General features: G+C 38.6%; 1 protein-coding gene across 1 annotated transcript; it reads left to right on the top strand.

Annotated features, from left to right (window-relative positions):
• The first annotated feature begins 1,232 nt into the window (after positions 1–1,232).
• Positions 1,233–22,411, top strand: nars2 (asparaginyl-tRNA synthetase 2, mitochondrial). The gene is made up of 15 exons (XM_052576665.1): positions 1,233–1,312; positions 1,392–1,652; positions 2,619–2,728; positions 6,121–6,241; positions 6,350–6,490; positions 18,614–18,694; positions 18,820–18,923; positions 19,104–19,236; positions 19,351–19,449; positions 19,547–19,584; positions 19,819–19,885; positions 20,446–20,583; positions 20,754–20,851; positions 21,586–21,612; positions 21,886–22,411. Exons 2-15 carry the CDS (start codon positions 1,485–1,487, stop codon positions 22,028–22,030), a joined length of 1,470 nt encoding a protein of 489 aa, XP_052432625.1. The 5' UTR covers positions 1,233–1,312; positions 1,392–1,484; the 3' UTR covers positions 22,031–22,411.
• The last annotated feature ends 250 nt before the right edge of the window (positions 22,412–22,661 follow it).

The raw sequence follows: 22,661 nt of genomic DNA, 5'->3' as shown, positions 1-22,661 counted from the left end.
TCGCATCACAGCTTCATCAAATCTGCTGTAAAATTGAATTTTACAAAAACAGCAAACAAAGGCACAGATAGCCTATAGACTATAATTTTAAAACATGCCGTAAAAATAACATCAGCGTTGCCTTTGGCGAGATGCTGTCCACAGAGACCCTAAAGCAGCTTTAATAATTCATTGCTGAAGATGCTGAGCTAATAAATAAGTAATTAAATAGATTTGTCTCGTCAACGGCTGCTTCTGCGACGTGCTGCATGACAGAATGATGGAGTTACAGCGCCACCCTGTGGAGAAGAGGAGCACTGTAACTCTCCGCTTATGAGTCCACAGCGTAGACTGTATAAAAACAGGTCTACATTCGTGTTTAAATTATTTAATCCAATATGAAACACCATGTCTTAAACGTAGAATGCATAAACGAGTTAAATGTATGATGTATTGCTTTATATTTTACATAAAATGGATTGTATATTCATATGGGTTCCAAAAATATTTAGGCCTAAATTTGCTATTAATGTATTTGTGGGTTACACAGATTTAGATAGATAGATAGATAGATAGATAGATAGATAGATAGATAGATAGATAGATAGATAGATAGATAGATAGATAGATAGATAGATAGATAGATAGATATTAATAGTGTTTTTACATTCACACATTATATTCACAGTAAAATGTATTCAGTCAAAATGCCTAGCTGTAAAACAACTGATATTCAGTTACGTAAAATATATGCATTCAAATGGGAATTAATCAGTTATGAAACTTGAACCAAGAACTCCCCTAAGATTTGTTTCATTACTCATTCCATTTCATTTCAGTTTTCTCATTCGTTTTCATTAATTTACTCAGTGAACTGTTTTAGTGAGTTAATGTTTAGTATAGGCTATATGATTTCGATTTCGGTGATTTCGGCTCTGATTCATTGAACCGAGAAACACAAGTCAAGTTCGTAACTGAGCCGAGAACCGATAAGAACGGATACGAACGTATATATTCAAAATGATTTTTTTTTAATGAACTGAATCAGCAGCCATTTCAAAACAAACTGTACCTAGACATAATAGACTCCGTGTAATTAAATAAAATTATTCTTGGCTTGCCATGTATAGGCCTATATAAATTACAATCGCAGAATTGGGCTGAATCGTTTTTGAACCGATTCTTTGAAATGATTCCTTGAAATGACTCGGACGATTTATCAGTGATCTACTGCGCATGTCAAAGTTCAACCAATGGGACTCTACGTACATGTGACGTAATTCGATTCAGGAAGCGGGTGGAGAGCAGCGTGAATGTCAAAACAGAGTGTCAAGTATGGGACTAATCGAGGGTGTTATAGAAGTGCAATTATTTTATTAACATACTTTGTCAAAAATTACATTTTATCCCAGTTACAGGACGTGAAAGGCGCTGTCACTGAAAGCGGAAGAAGCAGAGAAATCGAAGCTGGATCCAGACCTTCATGAGCCTCACTCTCTGCTGACATGATGATGTCGTTCACATTACAGCGGATTCCTGCTTTCAGCTCGGCGTTGTTCTGTCGATGTAGTTCAAAATCTTTTCAACGACATTGCAGTCGCATATTGTCCACGAAAGTGAGAGTATCTGATGCGCTCTCAAGCAACGAGACGGGGTCAAATGTTAGAATACAGGTGAGAGAACATTGTCCGACATTATTTTATAAAGTTGTTTCTTCAATTTGGATTCAATTAATTAAAGCTACCAAATTTAATTCCCCCCCTTTACGCTAAAGCCATTTTAAAGCTTATATTTTAAACATTTTACTATGCATTCATCATTTATTTTTGCTACTTGCACTTATTTATTTTATTTTAGCGGAACCAGACTTTATTATTAACATATTATTATCACATATGCGTGCACATACACTACAGAGAGAAGCAATTTAAGTATTTGTTTTTATTTTATTACTTTTTTTTTGTATGAATTGCTTTCTATCCCTTATTCTGTCAGTAATTTCTATCACAAATTTAAATTAGTCCTAATAAAGTTTTTCGTTAAAAGATACAGTATTTATTTACCAAATAGAACATGCTTGAGATTAAATATGAGATTAAAATAAATATTAATTGTGAACAGAATAATAAATTATTTTATGATTTTAATTCCAATCGAACTGTAAAAAAACTAACATATTTACATGTACTTTTCGGTCCTGTTTTCGTTAAATTCACCAACCACTGGTTGGGAGACATTAATGTATTGTTTAAATCAATATGGTACAAGAATATTTAAATATGATAAATTGAGTTGGGTCAAGTGTAATATAAAAGTAATCAAAACATAGTGTGATTAGATTATCTAATTTATGTTTAGTTTGAATTCATTCTTTCTACTTTTCATTTATGTTAAATTTTATGTGCTGAGATGCCTAAAACTATTGATTTAAGGTAAATGCTAGATATAAAAATTAAAACCAACAACATGTATACATAAAAATAAAATAAAAACAAATACTATTAAAACTAAAACCGTATCACAGTGATACTAAAATAACAATGATACTGTAGTATACACTGTTGGAGATTGTTAATGGTCAAAGTATGTTAGTTGAATAAACATCTGTGCTCATGTTAACATGTTTGCTGTTCCTACAGGGATGGGTACGATCTGTCAGGCCACAGAAAGACAACCTCTTCTTACATGTGAATGATGGAAGTTCATTGCAACCTCTACAGGTTGTTGCCAGCTCACACTTGAATACCAGGTGCTATTCTCTACACAGTCTTTGAGCTAGAATGAATATGAAATACTATTTATATATATATATATAATATAGTCATGGCAAAAAATATCAGCACCCTTGGTAAATATGATCAAAGAAGGCAGTGAAAAGTTAATCTGCATTGTTAATCCTTTTGATTTTATTAAAAAAATTCCCAAAAATGTATCCTTTCATTGGATAATAAGAATTTAAAATGGGCGAAATATCATTATGAAATAAAGGTTTTTCTCAAATACTCGTTGGACACAATTATTGGCACCCCTAGAAAATCTTTTGTGTAGAATATCTCTGAAGTATATCCTCATTTATATTCACAATTTTGGGCACTCCAACATGATTATAAACATTAAATTATCCAGCCATGGCTTTTTGATTCACAGAAATATTAAGAGGAGGGAAAACAAAGCCCAAATTCCCCTAATCATCCATCGAAATGAGAAAAACCAAAAATAGATATTTCTGATGTGCAGAAAAAGATGATTGAGCTTCACAAATTAGTCAAGTGGTTTTAAGAAAAGAGCTAGAGCAGTGAAAATTCCCATTTCCACCATCAGGGCAATAATTAAGAATTTCCAATCAACAGAAAATGTTACGAAACTGCCTGGAAGAGGACGTGTGTCTATATCGTCCTAAAACACGGTGAAAAGGAGAGTTTGAGTGGCTACAGACTCCAAGGACCACAGCTGGAGAATTTCAGGAAATAGTTGAGTTTTGGGGTCAGAAAACCTTTTAAAAAAAAATGGTCAAACAGCACCTACATCACCACATGTTGTTTAGGACGGTTTCAAGAAAAAATATCCTAGGTCATCCAAAAACAAACTAAAGCATATTCAGTTATCAGACACGACTGAGGTCCTTGACATCTTGTTTGGACAAATGGCATCTTTGATTCTATCAAATGCCAACAGATAAAAAATCACTAAGTGACTCTGTTAGAAATCTTATAATGGGCCATGTTTGTATCTTCCAACCGTACAATAATCCAAACACAAACCTCAAAAACAACACAGAAATGGGTCACTGAGCACAAAACCAAGCTTTTGCTATGGCCATTCCAGTCCTCTGACCTGAACCCTGCCGAAGATGAGAGTGGTGAACTGAAGAGAAGAAGCTGGGAATCTGAAGGGTCTGGAGTGATTCTGGATGAAGGAACTGTCTCTGATCTCTTGTCAGGTGTTCTCTAACCTCCTCAGGCATTATGGGAGAGAATTTAGAGCTGTTAAACTGGCAAATGGAGGTTTCAAAAAATATTGAATAAAAGGGTGCCGTTAATTGTGGGCAATGTGTATTAGAGAAAAACATTTATTTAATGATATTTCCCCCCATTTTTAATTCTTATTATCCAATGAAAGGATACATTTTTCTGAAATCTTTAAATAAAAGGTCAAAAGGATTAACAATGCAGCTGAATTTTCACAACTGCCTTTGATCATATTTACTAAGGGTGCCAATATTTTTGGCCATGACTGTGTGTGTGTGTGTATGTGTGTATATATGTATATATATATATATATATATATATATATATATATATATATATATATATATATATATATATATATATATATATATATATATATATATATATATATGAGAGAGAGAGAGAGAAGACAAGACGAGTACACCTGTGTAAATCTGTGGGAACTAATTTCTTACATCCAATTCAATTCAATTCAAGTTTATTTGTATAGCGCTTTTTACAAAATAAATCGTTACAAAGCAACTTTACAGAAAATTATGTTTCTACAATATTTAGTAGTAGCTAGTAGTTTGTGCACATTTGACAGGATTTTAGAAAAAATAATAATAATAATACAAGACGTAGTCAGCTAGACGATGAACTATCAATATTATTAAGTTATTATATGATTCAGTCACACATTTAGCAATAATTGTTAGTTCTGTTTGTTGATTCAAGGTTAGCATCATCTTGGGTCCTCTGAGGGTCAGCATCATCTCTTCTCAGGTGTTCTGGATCCAGACTGGAGCTTGTTTAAATCCTAGTTACCACGGGATGTAAATCCCGTGGCGAAACATAGAAACAAAATACAGACATCATTAGCATAGCTGCTGATCCAACAAAGTAAAATTTGTTTAACCCAAGCTAATGAATAAAAATGCAACTTTGAACAGATGCAACTACACTCACAATTAAAAAGAAACATTATTCGAATGCTTGGCGAAAGAGATGTGTTTTTAATCTAGATTTAAACAGAGAGAGTGTGTCTGAACCCCGAACATTATCAGGAAGGCTATTCCAGAGTTTGGGAGCCAAATGTGAGAAAGCTCTACCTCCTTTAGTGGACTTTGCTATCCTAGGAACGACCAAAAGTATGATTTTCAAAAGACAAATTGCTGTCTAATATAACAACCAGATTTCTGACTGTAGAGGAAGTAACAGTACATCCGTCTAGTTGCAGATTGTAATCTACAAGATTCTGTGTAGTGTTTTTTGGTCCAATAATTAGTATCTCTGTCTTATCCGAATTTAATTGGAGAAAATTGTGTGTCATCCAATCTTTTACATTTTTAACACACTCTGTTAGCTTAGATAATTGGGAAGTTTCATCTGGTCTCGTTGAGATATATAGCTGAGTATCATCAGCATAACAGTGGAAGCTAATTCCGTATTTTCTAATAATATTACCAAGGGGCAACATATATATTGAAAATAGAAGGGGACCTAGGACGGATCCTTGTGGCACTCCATATTTTACTGATGATAAATGAGATGACTCCCCATTTAAGTAAACAAAATGGTAGCGATCGGACAGGTAGGATCTAAACCATCTTAGAGCCTGCCCTTGAATACCTGTATAGTTTTGTAATCGATCTATGAGTATGTCATGATCTATGGTGTCGAACGCAGCACTAAGATCAAGTAAGACTAGAAATGAGATGCAGCCTTGGTCTGACGCAAGGAGCAGGTCATTTGTAATTTTAACAAGTGCAGTTTCTGTGCTATGGTGGGGCATAAAACCTGACTGAAATTCTTCATACATATCATTTTTATGCAGGAAGGTGCTCAACTGAGCAGACACAACTTTCTCTAAAATTTTAGACATAAATGGAAGATTTGAAATAGGCCTATAATTTGCCAGTACACTAGGATCTAGTTTTGGTTTCTTAATAAGAGGCTTGATAACCGCCAGCTTGAATGGTTTTGGGACGTGTCCTAAAGTTAACGACGAGTTTATGATATTGAGAAGCGTTTCTTCTGCTACAGGTAACAGCTCTTTCAGTAATTATCCACAAAAAAATAAATCACCTTTTAGTTGCCAAAATGGCAAGAAGATGTAACTTTGATTTGTTTTAATAGTCTTTGGGGGCCTCTGTAGATGTATAGTTTTGATATATCCTCCCTTCTTGTCAAGAGACCTCACATTTGGCTGTGCTGTTGACATCACTGGCACCTTAGAGAAGAGCCCAAGTAAGAGACAGAATGTGGAGTTACATGCTCAGCATATTAAAGTGGTTGGAGAATGCAATCCTGTGGTGAGTCTTTACTTTGAAAATGAATCAGTCAGATAAAACTGATGAAGTGATTTATAAAAGTCATAATTAGATCACGGTTAATATACTGATCCAGTATGTCTGCTCTAGGACTTTCCATTCAAGATCAAGGAGCGTCATTCTCTGGAGTATGTCAGGCAGTTTCCTCACCTCAGATGCCGAACAAATGCCTTCAGCTCTTTGCTCAGGATCCGCAGTGAGGCTTCTGCTGCGATCCAGTCATTCTTCAGAGTAAGAAGTGATCATTTACCGTTTAAAGATTGGCATCAGTAAGATTTCTCAAAAGAAGTCTTTTATGCCCACAAAGGCTGCATTTATTTGATCAAAGTATTGTGAAATATCTATACAATTTAAAAATAACTGTTTAGTTTTAATATATTTTAAGAAGACATTTATTAATGTAAAGTGGAGATGAATTTTAGTGTCATTACTTACATGATTATAACATAACCAATTCATGATCCTTCAGAAATCATTTGAATATTCTTACTATAATATAATTACTTAAGAAACAATTATTTTATCAGTGGTTAAAGGGGGGGTGAAATACTCATTTTCACTCAATATCCTGTTAATCTTGAGTACCTATAGAGTAGTACTGCATCCTTCATATCTCCAAAAAGTCTTTAGTTTTATTATATTTATAAGAGAAAGATAGTCTGTACCGATTTTTCCCGGAAAACACGACCGGCTGGAGGCATGACGTGTGGACGGAGCTAAAGAATCACGAGCCGCAGTATGCTTTTGTGTTGAGAGCATGTGAAAGCTGTGACATTACGGTGAGGGAAAAACCATCATCCAAAACAAACCATGGCTGTCAAAATAGTCAGATTCAGCCGTATATTTATGATCCAGAATCAGATCCAGAGGCTGAAATTGAACGAGAACAGCAGCAGCAATGACTACAGCAGGACGTCTCTAGTATGTATTGAAACTGTATATATTTGCTTACCGTTTTTGGAAAATTACTAAGTTCCACTTAGTGTCGTCGTTTTTTTTTTTAAGCTGTACATGTGGAAAGTGCAGTTTGATGCCAACATCGCATGCTGTTTACTTGATGTGCTTACGCGCCGATAGCGAAGTTAACAACACAGAGATATTTGAAGCAGTTTTACTCACCGCCTGCAGTTCCAACACACGATCGTGACCCTTTTTCATTGGGACTGCATTATCCTTAAGAAATAAACAATGTGCAAATCCGGCATCAAACTGGGCCTTGTTTGTAAAACAAGCATCTTTGAAATGCAGGGAACAAACAAAAACACTTGCACAACTCCGTTGATGCTCTGTAAAAATAAACTCCATCCACTGGTCCCTTAATGCTGTTTTTTTTTTTTTTTTTGGTCTGCTGTGCTTCGGTGACATTTCACTCTCTCGCTTTGATCAGTGATTGTCTGTGCTCAGCCTCACAGTGCTCTGTTATACGGGAGCGCGCTCTCTTCCGGCAGAAGTGCCCTCAGGACCCATATAAGGAAATCCCGCACCATCTAATGTCACACAGACCCATACTCAAAAAAAACTTTACGAAACTTGTGACAAACCGGAAGGAGTACTCCTTCAAACGTACAACTTAATTTTTGAAACTTTGTCCATGTTTAGCATGTGAATCCAAATCTTTAACAGTGTAAAAAACTCAGTATGCATGAAATAGCATTTCACCCCCCTTTTAACAGTTCTTCTGCTTATTATTTTGTGGAAACCTTGATGCATTTTTTTCAGGATAATTTGTTGAATAGAAAGTTTAAAAGAACAGCATTTATTTGAAATACAATTAACTGAATGTATTAATAAATTGTGTGTGTGTTTATGTATATATAAATATATATATATATATATATATATATATATATATATATATATATATATATATATATATATATGTATACTGTATATATGTATATGTCTATATATGTGTGTGTGTGTGTGTGTATTAGAGCTCGACCGATATATCGGGCCGATATCCGTGTTTAGTAGAGCTGATTTAAAGTCAGGCACGTCGGCGGGCAGCCCCGTGTTATTGGTGTGGTGGAAAGTGCTGCTGCCGTTGTGAAGCACCCCAAGCCAAAAATTTTGGAAGATTCAACAACCGTCCCGGGAGATAAAGGTAGTCAGAGAATTTCACTCTGTAAATGGGGTGGAGAAGTTGGTAGCTCTTACAAACACTGCAGCGTGATTGAGGGCTCCGTTACTCCACCCCGCTCACAGACAGCACCGTGCTCGGAGAGACAACTGTGCTGGAGCTGCCTAGAATGTTGAATGACATTCGTTTCAGAAGCATGGTTTGATGCAGACAATAACCAGTTTTTATATGCAACTCATTTGTATTTAGGGATGTCAGTATTCGATAATTTCCATGATCGATCGTCGTTTAAATTAACGATCAATTAATAACCTTAATGCTGCAAAATGCATCTGCAGTGGTATTATTATTATGTGCAAGCCACTTGGAAAAAAAGCTTTCTCATCCGAATTAAAGGGGTTTTAGTCTGAATAAAATGCTATTAGCAGGACTGTAAAATGAATAGATGTGATTATGATCATTTGATAAAATGAAGAGAGCATGCCATACGTTGGAGATCATTTTACTTTGTTGACTTTTTCCCGTCAAGGAGATCGCTGAATGCGCCTCTTTAAATGGATTCATGGTGCTCGTTGTTGTATTTTAAAACGCAACTGCAATGTTTTCAAATGACACTATAGTAGTGGTGCAACAGATCATCATTGATCCGTGATCCGTTCTGATCAATATCTTCGGTTCGGCACACTTGTGACCCGCGGATTGATTTATGGAGAAAAAAAAAAGTTGCGTATGTTCAGTCCACACTCAGTGGTCATGGCGAGCGGAACGGAGGAGCTTGAATACCCTGCGCATTTTGGCTTCCCTGTCAGATATAATGATGAAGGAAAGAGGTTAGTGTAAAACCGTGACGGTGCGTAGAGCCACGTTACGACACCCCCTTCAGCGAAGAGATTGTGCCAGATGTTTATGAACAGGAGAAGAAAAAAAGTTGTGGATGAACTATCCCGAGCATCCTCTGTTGCGCTCACGACAGACGGATGGACATCCAGGGGGATGCAGAGCTATGTGACGATAATTTGTTAATAAAAAATAGACAAAACGTATGTTTATTTGTCCTGGCCTTTTTTTTTTTCTTTTTTTTTTTTTTTGCTGATCCAAAAAATGATCGGCGAGCACTTGGGATATAGACAACTCCCGTCAGAGAGGAATCTGTCACATCCAGTCTATAAAAACGAGCAAATGTGTGTGGAGAAGACCAGCTGGCTGCCGTTCAAATATCCTGAATAGAGATGCCTCTAAACAGAGCCCAGGAACTAGCCATACCTCTAGTAGAGTGTGCTCGTAGTCCTATTGGAGGCTCCAAATTCAAATTATTGTAACATAATACGATAGCCTCCACCACCCAATGGGAAAGGCGTTGATGGTAGATAGGTCTTCCTCTGTAAGAATCAGCCCATGAGACAAACAGCTGATTGCTCTTATGAAGTGTATGTGTTCTCTGAACGTACATATGCAGAGTACGAACAGGACGTGTGCAACCTCTCCTCCTCTGGGGATGCAAAGGGTGGTGGATGAAAAGCTAGCAAGTTCACTGATTGAACTGCTCCCCGTGTGATCAAACGCTTTGGATACGAATGCAGGGTTAGTTCTAAAAGTGACTTTTTGAACACCCGGAGCGAACATCATACATGAGGAGTGAACAGATAAAGCATGTAGTTCACTCACCCTTTTTGCTGTAGTGAGAGCGAGCAACAGAGCCGTCTTTAGAGCTACTAGCTTCAAGGCAATTTTATCAATGGGTTCAAAAGGGGCTTTTGAGAGCGCATTCAGAACCACGGACAGGTCCCAGGGCGGGACCAGCGGCTTCAATACTGGGTGTAACCGACGTGCACCTCTCAAAAACCAACAGACGAGAGGGTGCTGGTCAATAGTCCCTGAGTTAATACCCACATGACATGCCGAGATAGACGACAGATAAACCTTAACCATAGAAAAGGCTCTGCCCTTTTCTAGAAGGTCCTGTAAAAAGACCAGCACATCCGAAACTGAACACAAGAAAGGAACAATGTTCCTTTCTGCGCACCAACCCTCGAACACCCTCCATTTGAGATTAAATAAAGAGCGCGTTGAGGCAGCCCTTGCTGGTAACAGCCATGGCTGGTCGTAGAGCAGTTGCGCAATCTCCACCACCCAAAGTCTCCCCAGCCAGTATGGCGCGCTTAGAATCATTACGTGTTTTCGTTCCCGAAAAACTTTGTAGTGTCGGCTCAATCAGGCTCAAAGGAGGGAAATCGTAAAGTAATACGTCTGGCCACTCGTGGGCTGGAGCATCCACACCCAACGGTACCACCAGAGAGAAGAACAGGGTACATTGCGCGTCTTCGCGCAATGTGAAGAGATCTACGGCGGCCTGGCCGAATCACTGCCACACCATGATCATAACTTGGGGGTGGAGTCTCCACTCCCCGTACAGAGGATTCCCTCTGGACAGTAAGTCTGCTCCCCTGTTCATTATTCCTGGAACATGCGCTGCGCATAATGACAGGAGGTTCCTGCTGCTCCACATAATCAGGTCTTTCGCTAACAAATGGAGCTTGTGAGAACTCACTCCTCCCTGTCGGTTTATGTAGGCTATCACCGTTGCATTGTCTGTCCTGACCAATACGTGATGGTTCTTCAGAAAAAGCACAAAATGTCTCCGAGCTAGTAACACTGTTAGTAGTTCTAGAAAATGTATGTGCTTCTCTCTAAGTGCCGAAGTCCAAACTCCCCTCACTGTTCTGCCCTCGAACACTGCCCCCCGACCCGTGAGAGATGCATCTGTTGTCACCACTTTCCTCAATAGTACAGGACCCAGAGGACATCCTGCCCTGAGAAAAGACGGGGCTCTCCAATGACAGAGAGCGCTCATGCATTCAGGTGAGAATCGCACTCTGCGGCTGAGATGGCTCGTGGGGCGAATGCCCTGTGACGCTGTCCAGTTCTGAAAGTCCCTCATTCTCAGCAGTCCCAGGGGAACCACTGACACTGTTGAGGCCATCAGACCCAGTAGTCGAAGACACATTCGGAAAGAGACTAAACTCTCTCATTGAAAGATGGAGAGGCAGTTGAGAAATGTTTTTGATGTGCTCTTCTGATAGGAATGCTCGAAACCTCACTGAATTCAACCTGAGACCCAAGTAGACTATTTCCTGTGAAGGAATTGGACACCTTTTCGTTTGGTTTATCTTGAAACCTAATCTCTACAGATGCGTCACTAGTGTGTGTGTATCGCTCTCTGCTTGATGCGGAGACGGTGCTCAGATGAGCAGATCGTCCAGATATGATGAAACTCTGACTCCTCCTTTCCTTAACGGTGTCAGAGCTGCTTCCACACATTTGGTAAATACCCTGGGTGCTAAAGCCATGCCAAAGGGGATTCTCATGTACTCGTATGCTGTGCCCTTGTGCCTTGACGAATACTTTGACAAAGTTCTGAGCGAAAAGCCATCGGGGACAGTCAACGCTGACTGAGTTTAGCACCCAAGCAGGAGATGCCGAGACCGTGTGAATCTTTCGCAGAAATTCCACATGTACACGGATGAGAAGGATGGCCCTGTCCTCCGGGCTCTCAGGCTCTTTTGCAGTAACCATGAAGCTTTCACTCTATTCGTACTGTAAGCCCACCACAACGTGACAGCTAGTACAGAGCTGTGCTGCGACAGAGGGCTATTTTCCTACTTTTTTTGGTGCGTGGTGAGCGTGCCAAAAACTCGAAAAAAAATAAGTAGAGAAACTTGAAGTAGAAAACTCGAGGTAAAAATACCTCTTCCGGTTTGTCACAAGTTTCGGAAAGTTTTTTCCGAGTATGGGTCTGTGTGACGTTAGATGGAGCGGAATTTCCTTATATGGGTCCTAAGGGCACTTCTCCCGGAAGAGCGCGCGCTCCCGTAGAGCAGAGCAGAGACATTCACTGATCAGAGCGAGAGAGCGAAATGTCACAAAAGAAGTGTGTTTTTGGTTGCCAGGGCAAGACAACCCTGCACAGATTACCAAAAAAAAAAAAAAAAACAGCATTAGGGGACCAGTGCATGGAGTTTATTTTTACAGAGCATCAAAGTGTTTTTGTTTGTTCCCTGCATTTCGAAGATGCTTGTTTTACAAACAAGGCCCAGTTTGACGCCGGATTTGCATATTGTTTATTTTTAAGGATAATGCAGTCCCAACGAAAAAGGGTCACGATCGTGTGTTGGAACCGCAGGCGGTGAGTAAAATTGCTTCAAATATCTCTGTGTTGTTAACTTCGCTATCGGCACGTAAGAACATCATGTAAAACAACATGCGATGTTGTCATCAAACTGCACTTTCCACATGTACACCTTTAAAAAAAAAAAAAAAAAAGACGACATAAAGTGGAACTTATTCATTTTCCAAAACCGCTAAGCAAATATGTACAGTTTTAATACCACATAGAGATGTCGTTGCTGCTGCTGCTCTTGTTAAATTTCAGCCTCTGGATCTGATTCTGGATCATAAATATACGGCTGAATCTGACTGTTAGCCATGGTTTGTTTTGGATGATGTTTTTTTCCTCACAGTAATGTCACAGCTTCCAAACGCTCTCAACGCAAAAGCTTACTCGCGCTCGTGATTCTTTAGGTCCGCCCACATGTCACGCCTCCAGGCGCTCGTGTTTTTCCGGGAAAAAATGGTACAGACTATCTTTCTCTTATAAATATAATAAAACTTAAGACTTTTTGGAGTTATGAAGGATGCAGTACTACTCTATAGGTACTCAAGATTAACAGGATTTTGAGTGAAAACGAGCATTTCACCCCCCCTTTAAGAATATATTGCGTTTGGAACGTTACCTTGCGGCTCAGTCGATAAACTGTTTAGCAATAATTCTCCTAGTCTGCTGACAACAGCTTCCGAAATCTTCACGGGGAAGAGAACAAGAAATGGCAGGTAGCTGCGGTTTATATACAGGGAGCAGGACTCCCTGATCGCTGCAGCGATTGATCTGCCATGGTTGGCAGACGTGGTGTTATTGGTGCTTCCGCGATCGGCCACGCCTGAGGCAGGCCCATAGTGAGATACCTAACGAATGTTAGAAAGAGAACGTGCATAACAGCAGAGTGGACTGGTATACCAGTGGTTCCCAAAGTAGGGGTCGCGACCCCACGGTGGGTCGCGGGACCCCGGCGCAGGGGTCGCGAGATGATTTCGATATAGGCTTTATATATTTTTGTTTCAATTAATTTAACTCTTTCGCATCGCACGTACGATCACACCGGTGTGATCAGTCTAGGCTAGTCCCTGGAGTGTAACTGTTACGACCACACCGGTCAGTGCATGACGTGAAATTCAAATGTGCTCTCGCGAGTTGGCTGGCGCTGAGCCAGAGACAAGTGCGCTCAGAGCTGTCATCACAACTTTTCAGTGTTTTCAACCACATAATGTTTATTTTAGGTTTCAGACATATAAGTACTAGAAAAAACAATACATTTAGAGTTTGTAAAATACACACTGATGTCAAAGGAAGAGGCAATAATAATCTTTTTCATTATAATTAGACACATTTTATTAATATCAGATACACATTGTGTAAGTAACTTTAAATTTTACTCCATTATTCTCCCAGTTCACCAGCCACTTACTTTTATGTATTTCGGGAGAAGTGGATGAATTCACGTGTTGTAAATCCAACAGATCTGATTCTCTGAACTGCGTCTGCGGCACAAACTAAGATGGCGGCGCCCATCGCGCATACAGCTCAACTAACGCGATCGTTATAAAGGTGTTTAAACAACAAAACACTTCCACTTGCATATATTTGACAATCGGAATATCAGCTATTTCATGCCATATCTAACAAATTTATTAATATTTTGAATAAAAAAGGAAAAATGACAAAAGCAGATCATTCATTCAGCTCTGTTGTTGCTGCGGTATGTCACGTGACAAGCAATGACGCGTCACCATGGAAAGCATAAAGTGACACATCTAGCGGATTAGCATGAGTGTGTGTGTGTGTGCGTGTGCGTGCGTGCGTGCGCACGGGTGTGAGCACGCGTGTGAGCAGCTCAGACTTACTCGACTGGTTCCTGATGGCAGAATAATGAACGCGTTCAACCCAACATAGCTGCACAGTTACTTTCCGAGAGAGAACAGGTGGATATCGAGCAGCTCATGCAGACTTGTAACACTGATTTTGCACGCAGAACAATAAAATATAACTTCGTGTGCTTTGAGACTGGGCATAAAATCGATTTGCTGTACATTTCACGCGACGAGAGGTGGTTTTTTTTTGGGGGGGGGGGGGGTCGCGGGGCAGCAGCGCATTTATCATGGGGTCGCGGGCTAAAAAGTTTGGGAACCCCTGTGGTATACTACGCTCTTTTTAAACTTCAGCAGCCATCTTGGAACCCCCAATGGAATAATTAGAATATCATCAAAAAGTTTATCTATTTTGCTCATTCCATTAAAAAAGTGAAACTTGTATATTATATTCACTCATTTCACACAGACTGATATATTTCAAATGTTTATTTCTTTTCATTTTGATTATAACTGACAACTAAGGAAATTCCCAAATTCAGAATCTCAGAAAATTTGAATATTACTTAAGACCAAAACAAAGAAAGGATTTTTAGAAATCTTGGCCAACTGAAAAGTATGAACATGAAAAGTATGAGCATGTACAGCACTCAATACTTAGTTGGGGCTCCTTTTGCCTGAATTACTGCAGCAATGCGGTGTGGCATGGAGTTGATCAGTCTGTGGCACTGCTCAGGTGTTATGAGAGTCCAGGTTGCTCTGATAGTTGCCTTCAGCTCTTCTGCATTGTTGGGTCTGGCATATCACATCTTCCTCTTCCCAATACCCCATAGATTTTCTATGTGGTTAAGGTCAGGTGAGTTTGCTGGCCAATTAAGAACAGGGATACCATGGTCCTTAAACCAGGTACTGGTAGCTTTGGTACTGTCTGAAGGTGCCAAGTCCTGTTGGAAAATTAAATCCGCATCTCCATAAAGTTGGTCAGCAGCAGGAATCATGAAGTGCTCTAAAACTTCCTGGTATACGGCTGCGTTGACCTTGGACCTTAGAAAACACAGTGGACCAACCCTAGCAGATGACATGGCACCCCAAACCATCACTGAGTGTAGAAACTTTACACTGGACCTCAAGCAACGTGGATTGATTGCCTTTCCTCTCTTTCTCCAGACTATGGGACCCTGATTTCCAAAGGAAATGCAAAATTTACTTTCATCAGAGAACATAACTTTGGACTACACAGCAGCAGTCCAGTCCTTTTTGTCTTTAGCCCACGCGAGATGCTTCTGACGCTGTCTGTTGTTCAAGAGTGGCTTGACACAAGGAACGTGACAGCTGAAACCCATGTCTTGCATACGTCTGTGCGTAGTGGTTCTTGAAGCACTGACTCCAGCTGCAGTCCACTCTTTCTGAATCTCCCCCACATTTTTGAGTGGGTTTTGTTTGAAAACAAACAAAAAAAATTGCTTTTGTGACCTTTTGTGTCTTGCCCTCCTTGTGCAAGGTGTCAAGTCAGCAGTCTTCCCCATGATTGTGTAGCGTGTGTGTGTGTATATGTAATATATATATATATATATATATATATATATATATATATATATATATATTAGGGGTGTAACGGTTCACAAAAATCACGGTTCGGTTCGATACGATACACTGATGTCACGGTTCGGTTCGGTTCGGTTCGATACGTTTTAGATACAGCAAAATGTAAAAACATCTCAACTTTTCAGAATGCCGCAAGCGCACCGCGGGTCATGTGACAAGAACTAACCAATCAGCTTCATCCTTTCCCGTAACAACGTTGAGAGCTCAGCCAAGATGAAGGATCAGCTGATCATAGTTGTATATGGATTGCAATTTTGAAATAAATTTAGTAGCAGAGCTACTGCAAGCGATTTTTAGAGCTGCAATCCATTTATCCTTCGCTGAAATTTCCGCGTCTCATGGAGAGAGCACGTCATTGTTGCTTAGCAAAGACAGACGCCTCATGAGCGCTTCTGCCCAAGCGCTTTGGAAAGGAGGAGAAAGACGCGCTTAGCGTTTTCCATGCGTTTTTAGGCACGATATGTGAACGGCCCCTAAGGCGCTCGCTCACTCAGCACGCGCTGAAGGCTCGTTGCAAAATGTCGAATGCCTTTAACAGACCAGAAATATAAGATCCTAAAATAACCAACAGGTCTGGTGTTTGGGTTGGATTCCCTGTAAGCTATAGTTTCTAAATGCTGCAGGGATAGTTTGCTGCGTGCATGTTTCTCCTTTTTTTCGTCTTTTCCCAGATAGTACTGACGCATATATCCCAGATATTCCCGCTGGTGTTTTTTTTTTTTTTTTTTTTTATTCCCGCTGGTGTACCCTGTCATGTTGCAGATGCGACATACCGTTGTTTTTTTATCCACCACTCTCTTGCCATCACCATTATAGCTTAAAGGGAATCCAAAGTGCACCCAAACACCAGACCTGTTGGTTATTGGAGGATCTTCTCATTTCTAGTCTGTTAAACGCATTGGCTATTTTGCAACGAGCCTTCAGCGTGTACTGAGTGAGCGAGCGCCTGCTGAGTAGCCTAACATAAACATATAAGATGGTGTTTTTTTCTTCTTCGGGAGTGTCAGGGGCGTTGCCTGTTACGTTGTTTGGGTTATTGGGCTACCTTGTTGAACGCATATCATTATATTTCTCTCTCTCTCTTTTTTTTTTTTTTTCAAATATAATTAATTACTCCAACGAACCGTTCGGTATACATAATGCGTACTGCGTACCGAACCGAAAGCGTCGTACCGAACGGTTCAATACGAATACGCATATCGTTACACCCCAATATATATATATATATATATATATCTATATCTATATATATATATCTATATAAAACGTGCTGCGTTAACGCGAGACTCTTGTTCTACAAACAATATCGCAGTTAATATATTCTCAAAGTTGAGTTGGGAGCTGGGTCCATACTAAGCAAGCTATGATGACTTTCACCTTGATATTTTATACAACCGACTGGCTGAGGCCAGCCTAAAAAGATGCTCAGGACAGTTGACGGGCCACTGCTGTGCATCGTCACGAAAGCTTATCTTTTTCACATGTTTTTACGCCTTACCGCATGTCGATTTAAACATTAAAGCATCCAAAAACTTGACGCGGAAAAGCTGTTGTTCGGTGCAGAGAGAGAGAGAGAGAGCCGCGTATCACGGACAGCATCACTGAACCGAGCTCTCTTCTGCAAAGAGAAAGGCGTCTCAAAACACTTGAACATCGAATTTGCTTATTTTTGCTTTTGTCCCGACAAATACATACAAAATAAGTCAAAATATCCACCTTGGAAATTATGCTCGAAAAAACTGTCAGTTATTTTTTAAGTGAAATTAAACCGTTAAGGAAAAAAATGGGATGTGTGTTATTGGATGCGTTCATCGTCTCTTAAAGTGACCGCGCCTAATTTAGCTACTGGCTGCTGTAATGTTAATCCAAGAAAAGGAAAGAAAATCACACTGCTCTACTACTTTGTAGTTTTAACAGTCAAACCAAAAACTATTCAGACACCAGATATATTTTTTAGATATATATAGCAAAACTGTAATAATGTGAGAAATGTTGAAGGTGTCTGAATAAATGTAGGTTTGATTGTATATTTCATTTTTACATTGAAGACTATCCAGTTCTATTTTACATTTAATTATTTGGTTTCTGTACCTTGACACCTACAAACTAAAAAATGTAAACATTGGTGTGAAACAGGCGTAAGGTTGTTTGCACCTTGTGAAATGTGGAATTAGTTTACAGCTTTTTCAAGCACTTTGTGTTGCATTTTGGAAACAGGAGATGAGCCTCTTTTCTAATGCACCACCTAGCTTGATAAACCCCTTCTCAAAGATTTACTGTTTGTAAATTTTATTTGGGTAACACACATATTCTGAATGCCTTCGGCAGAATTCGGATGGGCCATTTTAATATAGATTAATCTAGATTAATTTCAAGATCACAGGGAGATAAATCTAGATTTAAAAAAATTATCTATGCCCACCACTAATATATATACACATTTTTAAATGTATTTTCATTATTTTATTCTTATATTATCTGCATAATGTGCAAATTAATAACTATGGCGGTGGGGCGCAGGTGCAGCTCATCTTCAATCACTACACCTGGACTCACTCCTCGTTCCCACGCCTCTCGGCCCTGCTCCACTCGCCACAATAACAAATCAGGATTTAAAAAAAAGGATGATAGTAAGTTTCTTATATGGCTTATATTTCCAATCTGAGTGATGTTGTTAATTGATGTTGCAGGATAATGGTTATGTGCAGATACACACACCAGTGATCACCTCAAATGACTGTGAGGGAGCTGGAGAACTCTTCCAAGTTGAGGTACGGTCTAGTTGATGGGTGACGTGATATATAGCAACAAGCAAAATTATATTTCAAAATATGGTACATGGATGCTATTGATTCTTCTGTAACACACTGAAAACTTATGTTTGTGCTCTCTGAAGCCTGCAGGACATAAAACCGACTCAGATGACCCAAACCCACATTTCTTCTCCGTGCCGGCTTATCTAACCGTCTCGGGACAACTGCACCTGGAGGTGATGGCAGGGTAAATACTTCAGACACAACTATACCACAAATACCAGAGTAAATATCCTTTGTCTATTTTGTCGGTCAATCTTTTGAGATCCACCGGAAAAGACATTACAAAATGGATAATGAATCACTTGCTAAAGCTGAATGCTAAACTGTTTTGTGATTGCTCTGCGTCTGCTGTTGTCTGTTGCAGGGCTTTTTCTGCAGTGTACACATTCGGTCCCACGTTCAGAGCAGAGAACTCTCAAAGCAGGAGACACTTGGCAGAGTTTTACATGGTAGAGGCAGAGATTGCCTTCACCGAGTCACTAGATGACCTTATGAAGGTAGAAAACTCTTTCTTTCCCACAGACACTACAGACTCTATCAAGCATGGTTTATGGTTTGAAGATGGATTTGAAGGTTTGTACATATCATAATGCATGTTTCTCATTCTTCAGGTAATGGAGGACTTATTCAAAGCTGCCACGGAGCATGTGCTGTCCTCTTGTGCAGAGGATGTAGAGTTATTTCACAAATATATCGCACCAGGACACAGGGTACGACACACACTGCTCTTATAACAGCATTGAGAGTTTCTCCACTATAATGGCTGTAATAAAATGATAATGTTTTATCGTATTTGAACATCCTCAGGATCAAGTGGATCTCATGTTGAAAAGAAAGTTTAATGTGTACGTATTATATTTCAGTTTCATCTACTTTTCCAAAAGCTGAAGTCCTTTTACTTAAATAAAACAAAAAACAAAAAAAACCTACATACTTCCTTCTTCTAAAAAGTTTTCTGAATATAAGCTGTTAAAAGTAAGAATCAGACATTTTTGTATGTCATCTCTCTTTGAGCCATGCATTTTTTTATTTTTTTTTTATTGTACAATTGTTTTAATTGTTATATTTGCGTTTTACAGCATTTCTTACACCGAGGCCATAGAGATTCTAAAGAGCAGTTCACAGAACTTTACATTCAGCACTGAGGCAAGTAAAGTACAGCATATGTTTGTTTTAAATACTTACTGTACATAATATAAGAGATGCTTTAAGAAATGCACATTAAAAAAAAATATGCTATCCATTAGCATTCAAACGTTTAGTGTCAGTAAGAAATCACTACTTTTATTCAGAAAGGATGCATTAAATCAGGTCAAAAGTGACTAAAGACAATGTTACAAAATATTTATATTTCAACTTTTTATCAAAGAATCCTGAAAGAAACATATCACAGTTTGCACAAAATATTTCAAATGTTTCTTAAGCAGCAAAATCAGTATATTAGAACTGGAGTAATGATGCTGAAAATTCAGCTTAGCATCACAGGAATAAATTGCATTTTAAAATATCTTAAAATAGAAAGCTGTTATTTTCATTTCTTATAATATTTCAGCATATTAATGTTTTTATGGTATTTTCATAATCAAGTAAAAACACCCTGGATGAGCCCAAGGCTGCATTACATTTAAAGCATTAAAAACCTTACTGACCCAAACTTTTTAATGTTTTAACTGTTTTCCCTTTCTTTGGTATATTCTTTACATTAGTGGGGCTGTGATCTTCATACAGAACATGAGAAGTTCCTAGTGAAACATTGTGGAAATGTCCCAGTGTTTGTCATCAACTATCCCTACGAGTTAAAGCCTTTCTATGCCCGGGACAACCAGGACCAGCCCAAGCACACAGTATGAGCTCTCACCCTCCGTCTGTGGTCCTCAACTGCTCATCTGTTTGAAATCTGTTTATATTCTGTCTTTAAAGCCTAGAGTAAATGATCAGATGTGATAAAGACGTTATGTCATTTTTCCAGATCTCCGTGTGCTCACTGCTTATTCACTGATGATTTTTTGGACAGGCAGCTGCTGTGGATCTCTTGGTGCCTGAAGTGGGGGAGCTTTGTGGTGGATCCCTGAGAGAGGAGAGACTAGAACTTCTGCGTCAACGACTAGAACAGTAAGAATTACAGAAGAGTCCCTTTTCACATAGTAATAATAATATATGCTGTAATTATTTAAGACGTGGATAAACTACTGTTTAGAAGTGCTCACTAAGGCTGCACTTACTGAATCAAAAATGCTTTAAAAACAATAATGTTGAAAAATTGTACAATTTACTTAAAATTAAAATTACATATTTTTAATTATGTTAATGTCACTCCAATCTTCAGTGTCACATGATCCTTCACAAATAGTGTCAATATGCTGATTTGATGTAAAAAAACAACAACAAAAAAAACGACAACAACATTTATTAATACCAATGCTGAAAAGTTTTGTTTGTTTTTTTTTGGTGGAAATTGTGATGCATTTTCCAGGAATCAAAAGAACAGCATTTATAAAATAGATATTTTGTTACATTTACATTTTTTATAATTTTAATGCATTTGTGCTGAATAAGGGTAAAAAAAGAAAAAAACTGACACCTAATCAAGAACTATTTTTTTGTCCCGCACTGTAATGTGATTTGTACTGAAAAAAGGTGTATTTTATTCAATCTAAAAACATTTTAAGGCTATAGTGTATATTCTTTGTTACAATGTCAAATGTATTCTTTCCATTATCAAAATGATGTACATGAATATGGCACCAGAAATGTAATATGTTGCTCTATAAACATATTACATGTTTGCTGATGTATTACTGAGTACTATTCACTTGCATCTCCTGCATGTTTCCCTCTTTACATAGGGCTGGATTGGAGGACACATATGCATGGTAGGTTTCTAAGAACAACTTTCGCTGCTTAGCCATATTTTTATTCCAGAATTAAGAGGTATTTGCGTTTTGTGTGTTTGAGTAGTATTTCATTACTAAGTGACATCGCCAACTAGAGGCCTGGCATGCATAATGCAGCATTGTAAGTTGTGTTCTTGGATCTGTGTGAATGGGGTCATTATGACAACATTGCCATTTGTACCTGCTAAATGCAAAGAAGGAAAACCATCACAATTTTGTCATAGCCTTAAAGAGCATCTTTGTTATTGACAGGTATCTGCAGCTGAGAGAGTTTGGCTCAGTCCCCCATGGTGGGTTTGGGATGGGCTTTGAGAGGTACCTGCTGTGCATTCTGGGACTCCACAATATTAAAGATGTGATTCCATTTGCAAGGTTCTCACACTCCTGCCTGCTTTGAAGAAGTGTTTTCCTGAAGCCACCCAACACTGCATATGATCAATGTCTTTTATGCGTGACACCCATTTGAGATCTTGATGTCTCAATCAATGAGCTGATGAGCTGAGTCAGGTGTGTTTGATTAGGTAGCCATATAAAATGAGCAATATTGATGAAGCTAGAAACAAATTTTAGGAACCACTGATCTGGTGTCACAGGATGACTAATGCGTTTCATGCAGTTTTATGTAACATATTCATCTTCTCTGTTATAGATAGCAGATATTACTGTAGTTAACCTCCCTTTAAAAAGCAGTCATTTGTTTGTTTTTGTTTTTTGTTTTGTTTTTCTGACCACTATCATCAATCACATTAACATTTTGGAAATAAAATCATTCTCTTGGTCTTCTGACAGCATCTTTGATCTAGTGATACAGAAAAGTTATTTTTGAATTTAATTGCATTTTGTCTGCAAAGACTTAATGTCCACGGTTTCATTCTGTGAATATAAAATGTAAAATATAGAAGTTTAAGTTAAGTGAGTGAACTTAAATTTTTTTTACTAAAAAGTAGAATTCTTTGCCTTTCAGAAGCAGTAATAACATTTTTTTTAGTTTATTTACAAAAATACATAAATTTTCACATCCTTCAGAA

Source organism: Carassius gibelio, chromosome B15, assembly GCF_023724105.1.
Source record: "Carassius gibelio isolate Cgi1373 ecotype wild population from Czech Republic chromosome B15, carGib1.2-hapl.c, whole genome shotgun sequence".
Classification (NCBI taxonomy): domain Eukaryota; kingdom Metazoa; phylum Chordata; class Actinopteri; order Cypriniformes; family Cyprinidae; genus Carassius; species Carassius gibelio.
The sequence above is the reverse complement of the archived record's forward strand: the minus strand, read 5'-3'. Positions and strand labels throughout refer to the sequence as shown.

Excerpts from the sequence above, each read along its gene's own strand:
- nars2 (XM_052576665.1), top strand. The coding sequence starts at position 1,485 with ATGATGATGTCGTTCACATTACAGCGGATTCCTGCTTTCAGCTCGGCG. Across the intron at positions 6,491-18,613 it reads CGATCCAGTCATTCTTCAGA|GATAATGGTTATGTGCAGAT; the intron begins GTAAGAAGTGAT and ends TTGATGTTGCAG. Across the intron at positions 20,852-21,585 it reads CTGCGTCAACGACTAGAACA|GGCTGGATTGGAGGACACAT; the intron begins GTAAGAATTACA and ends CTCTTTACATAG.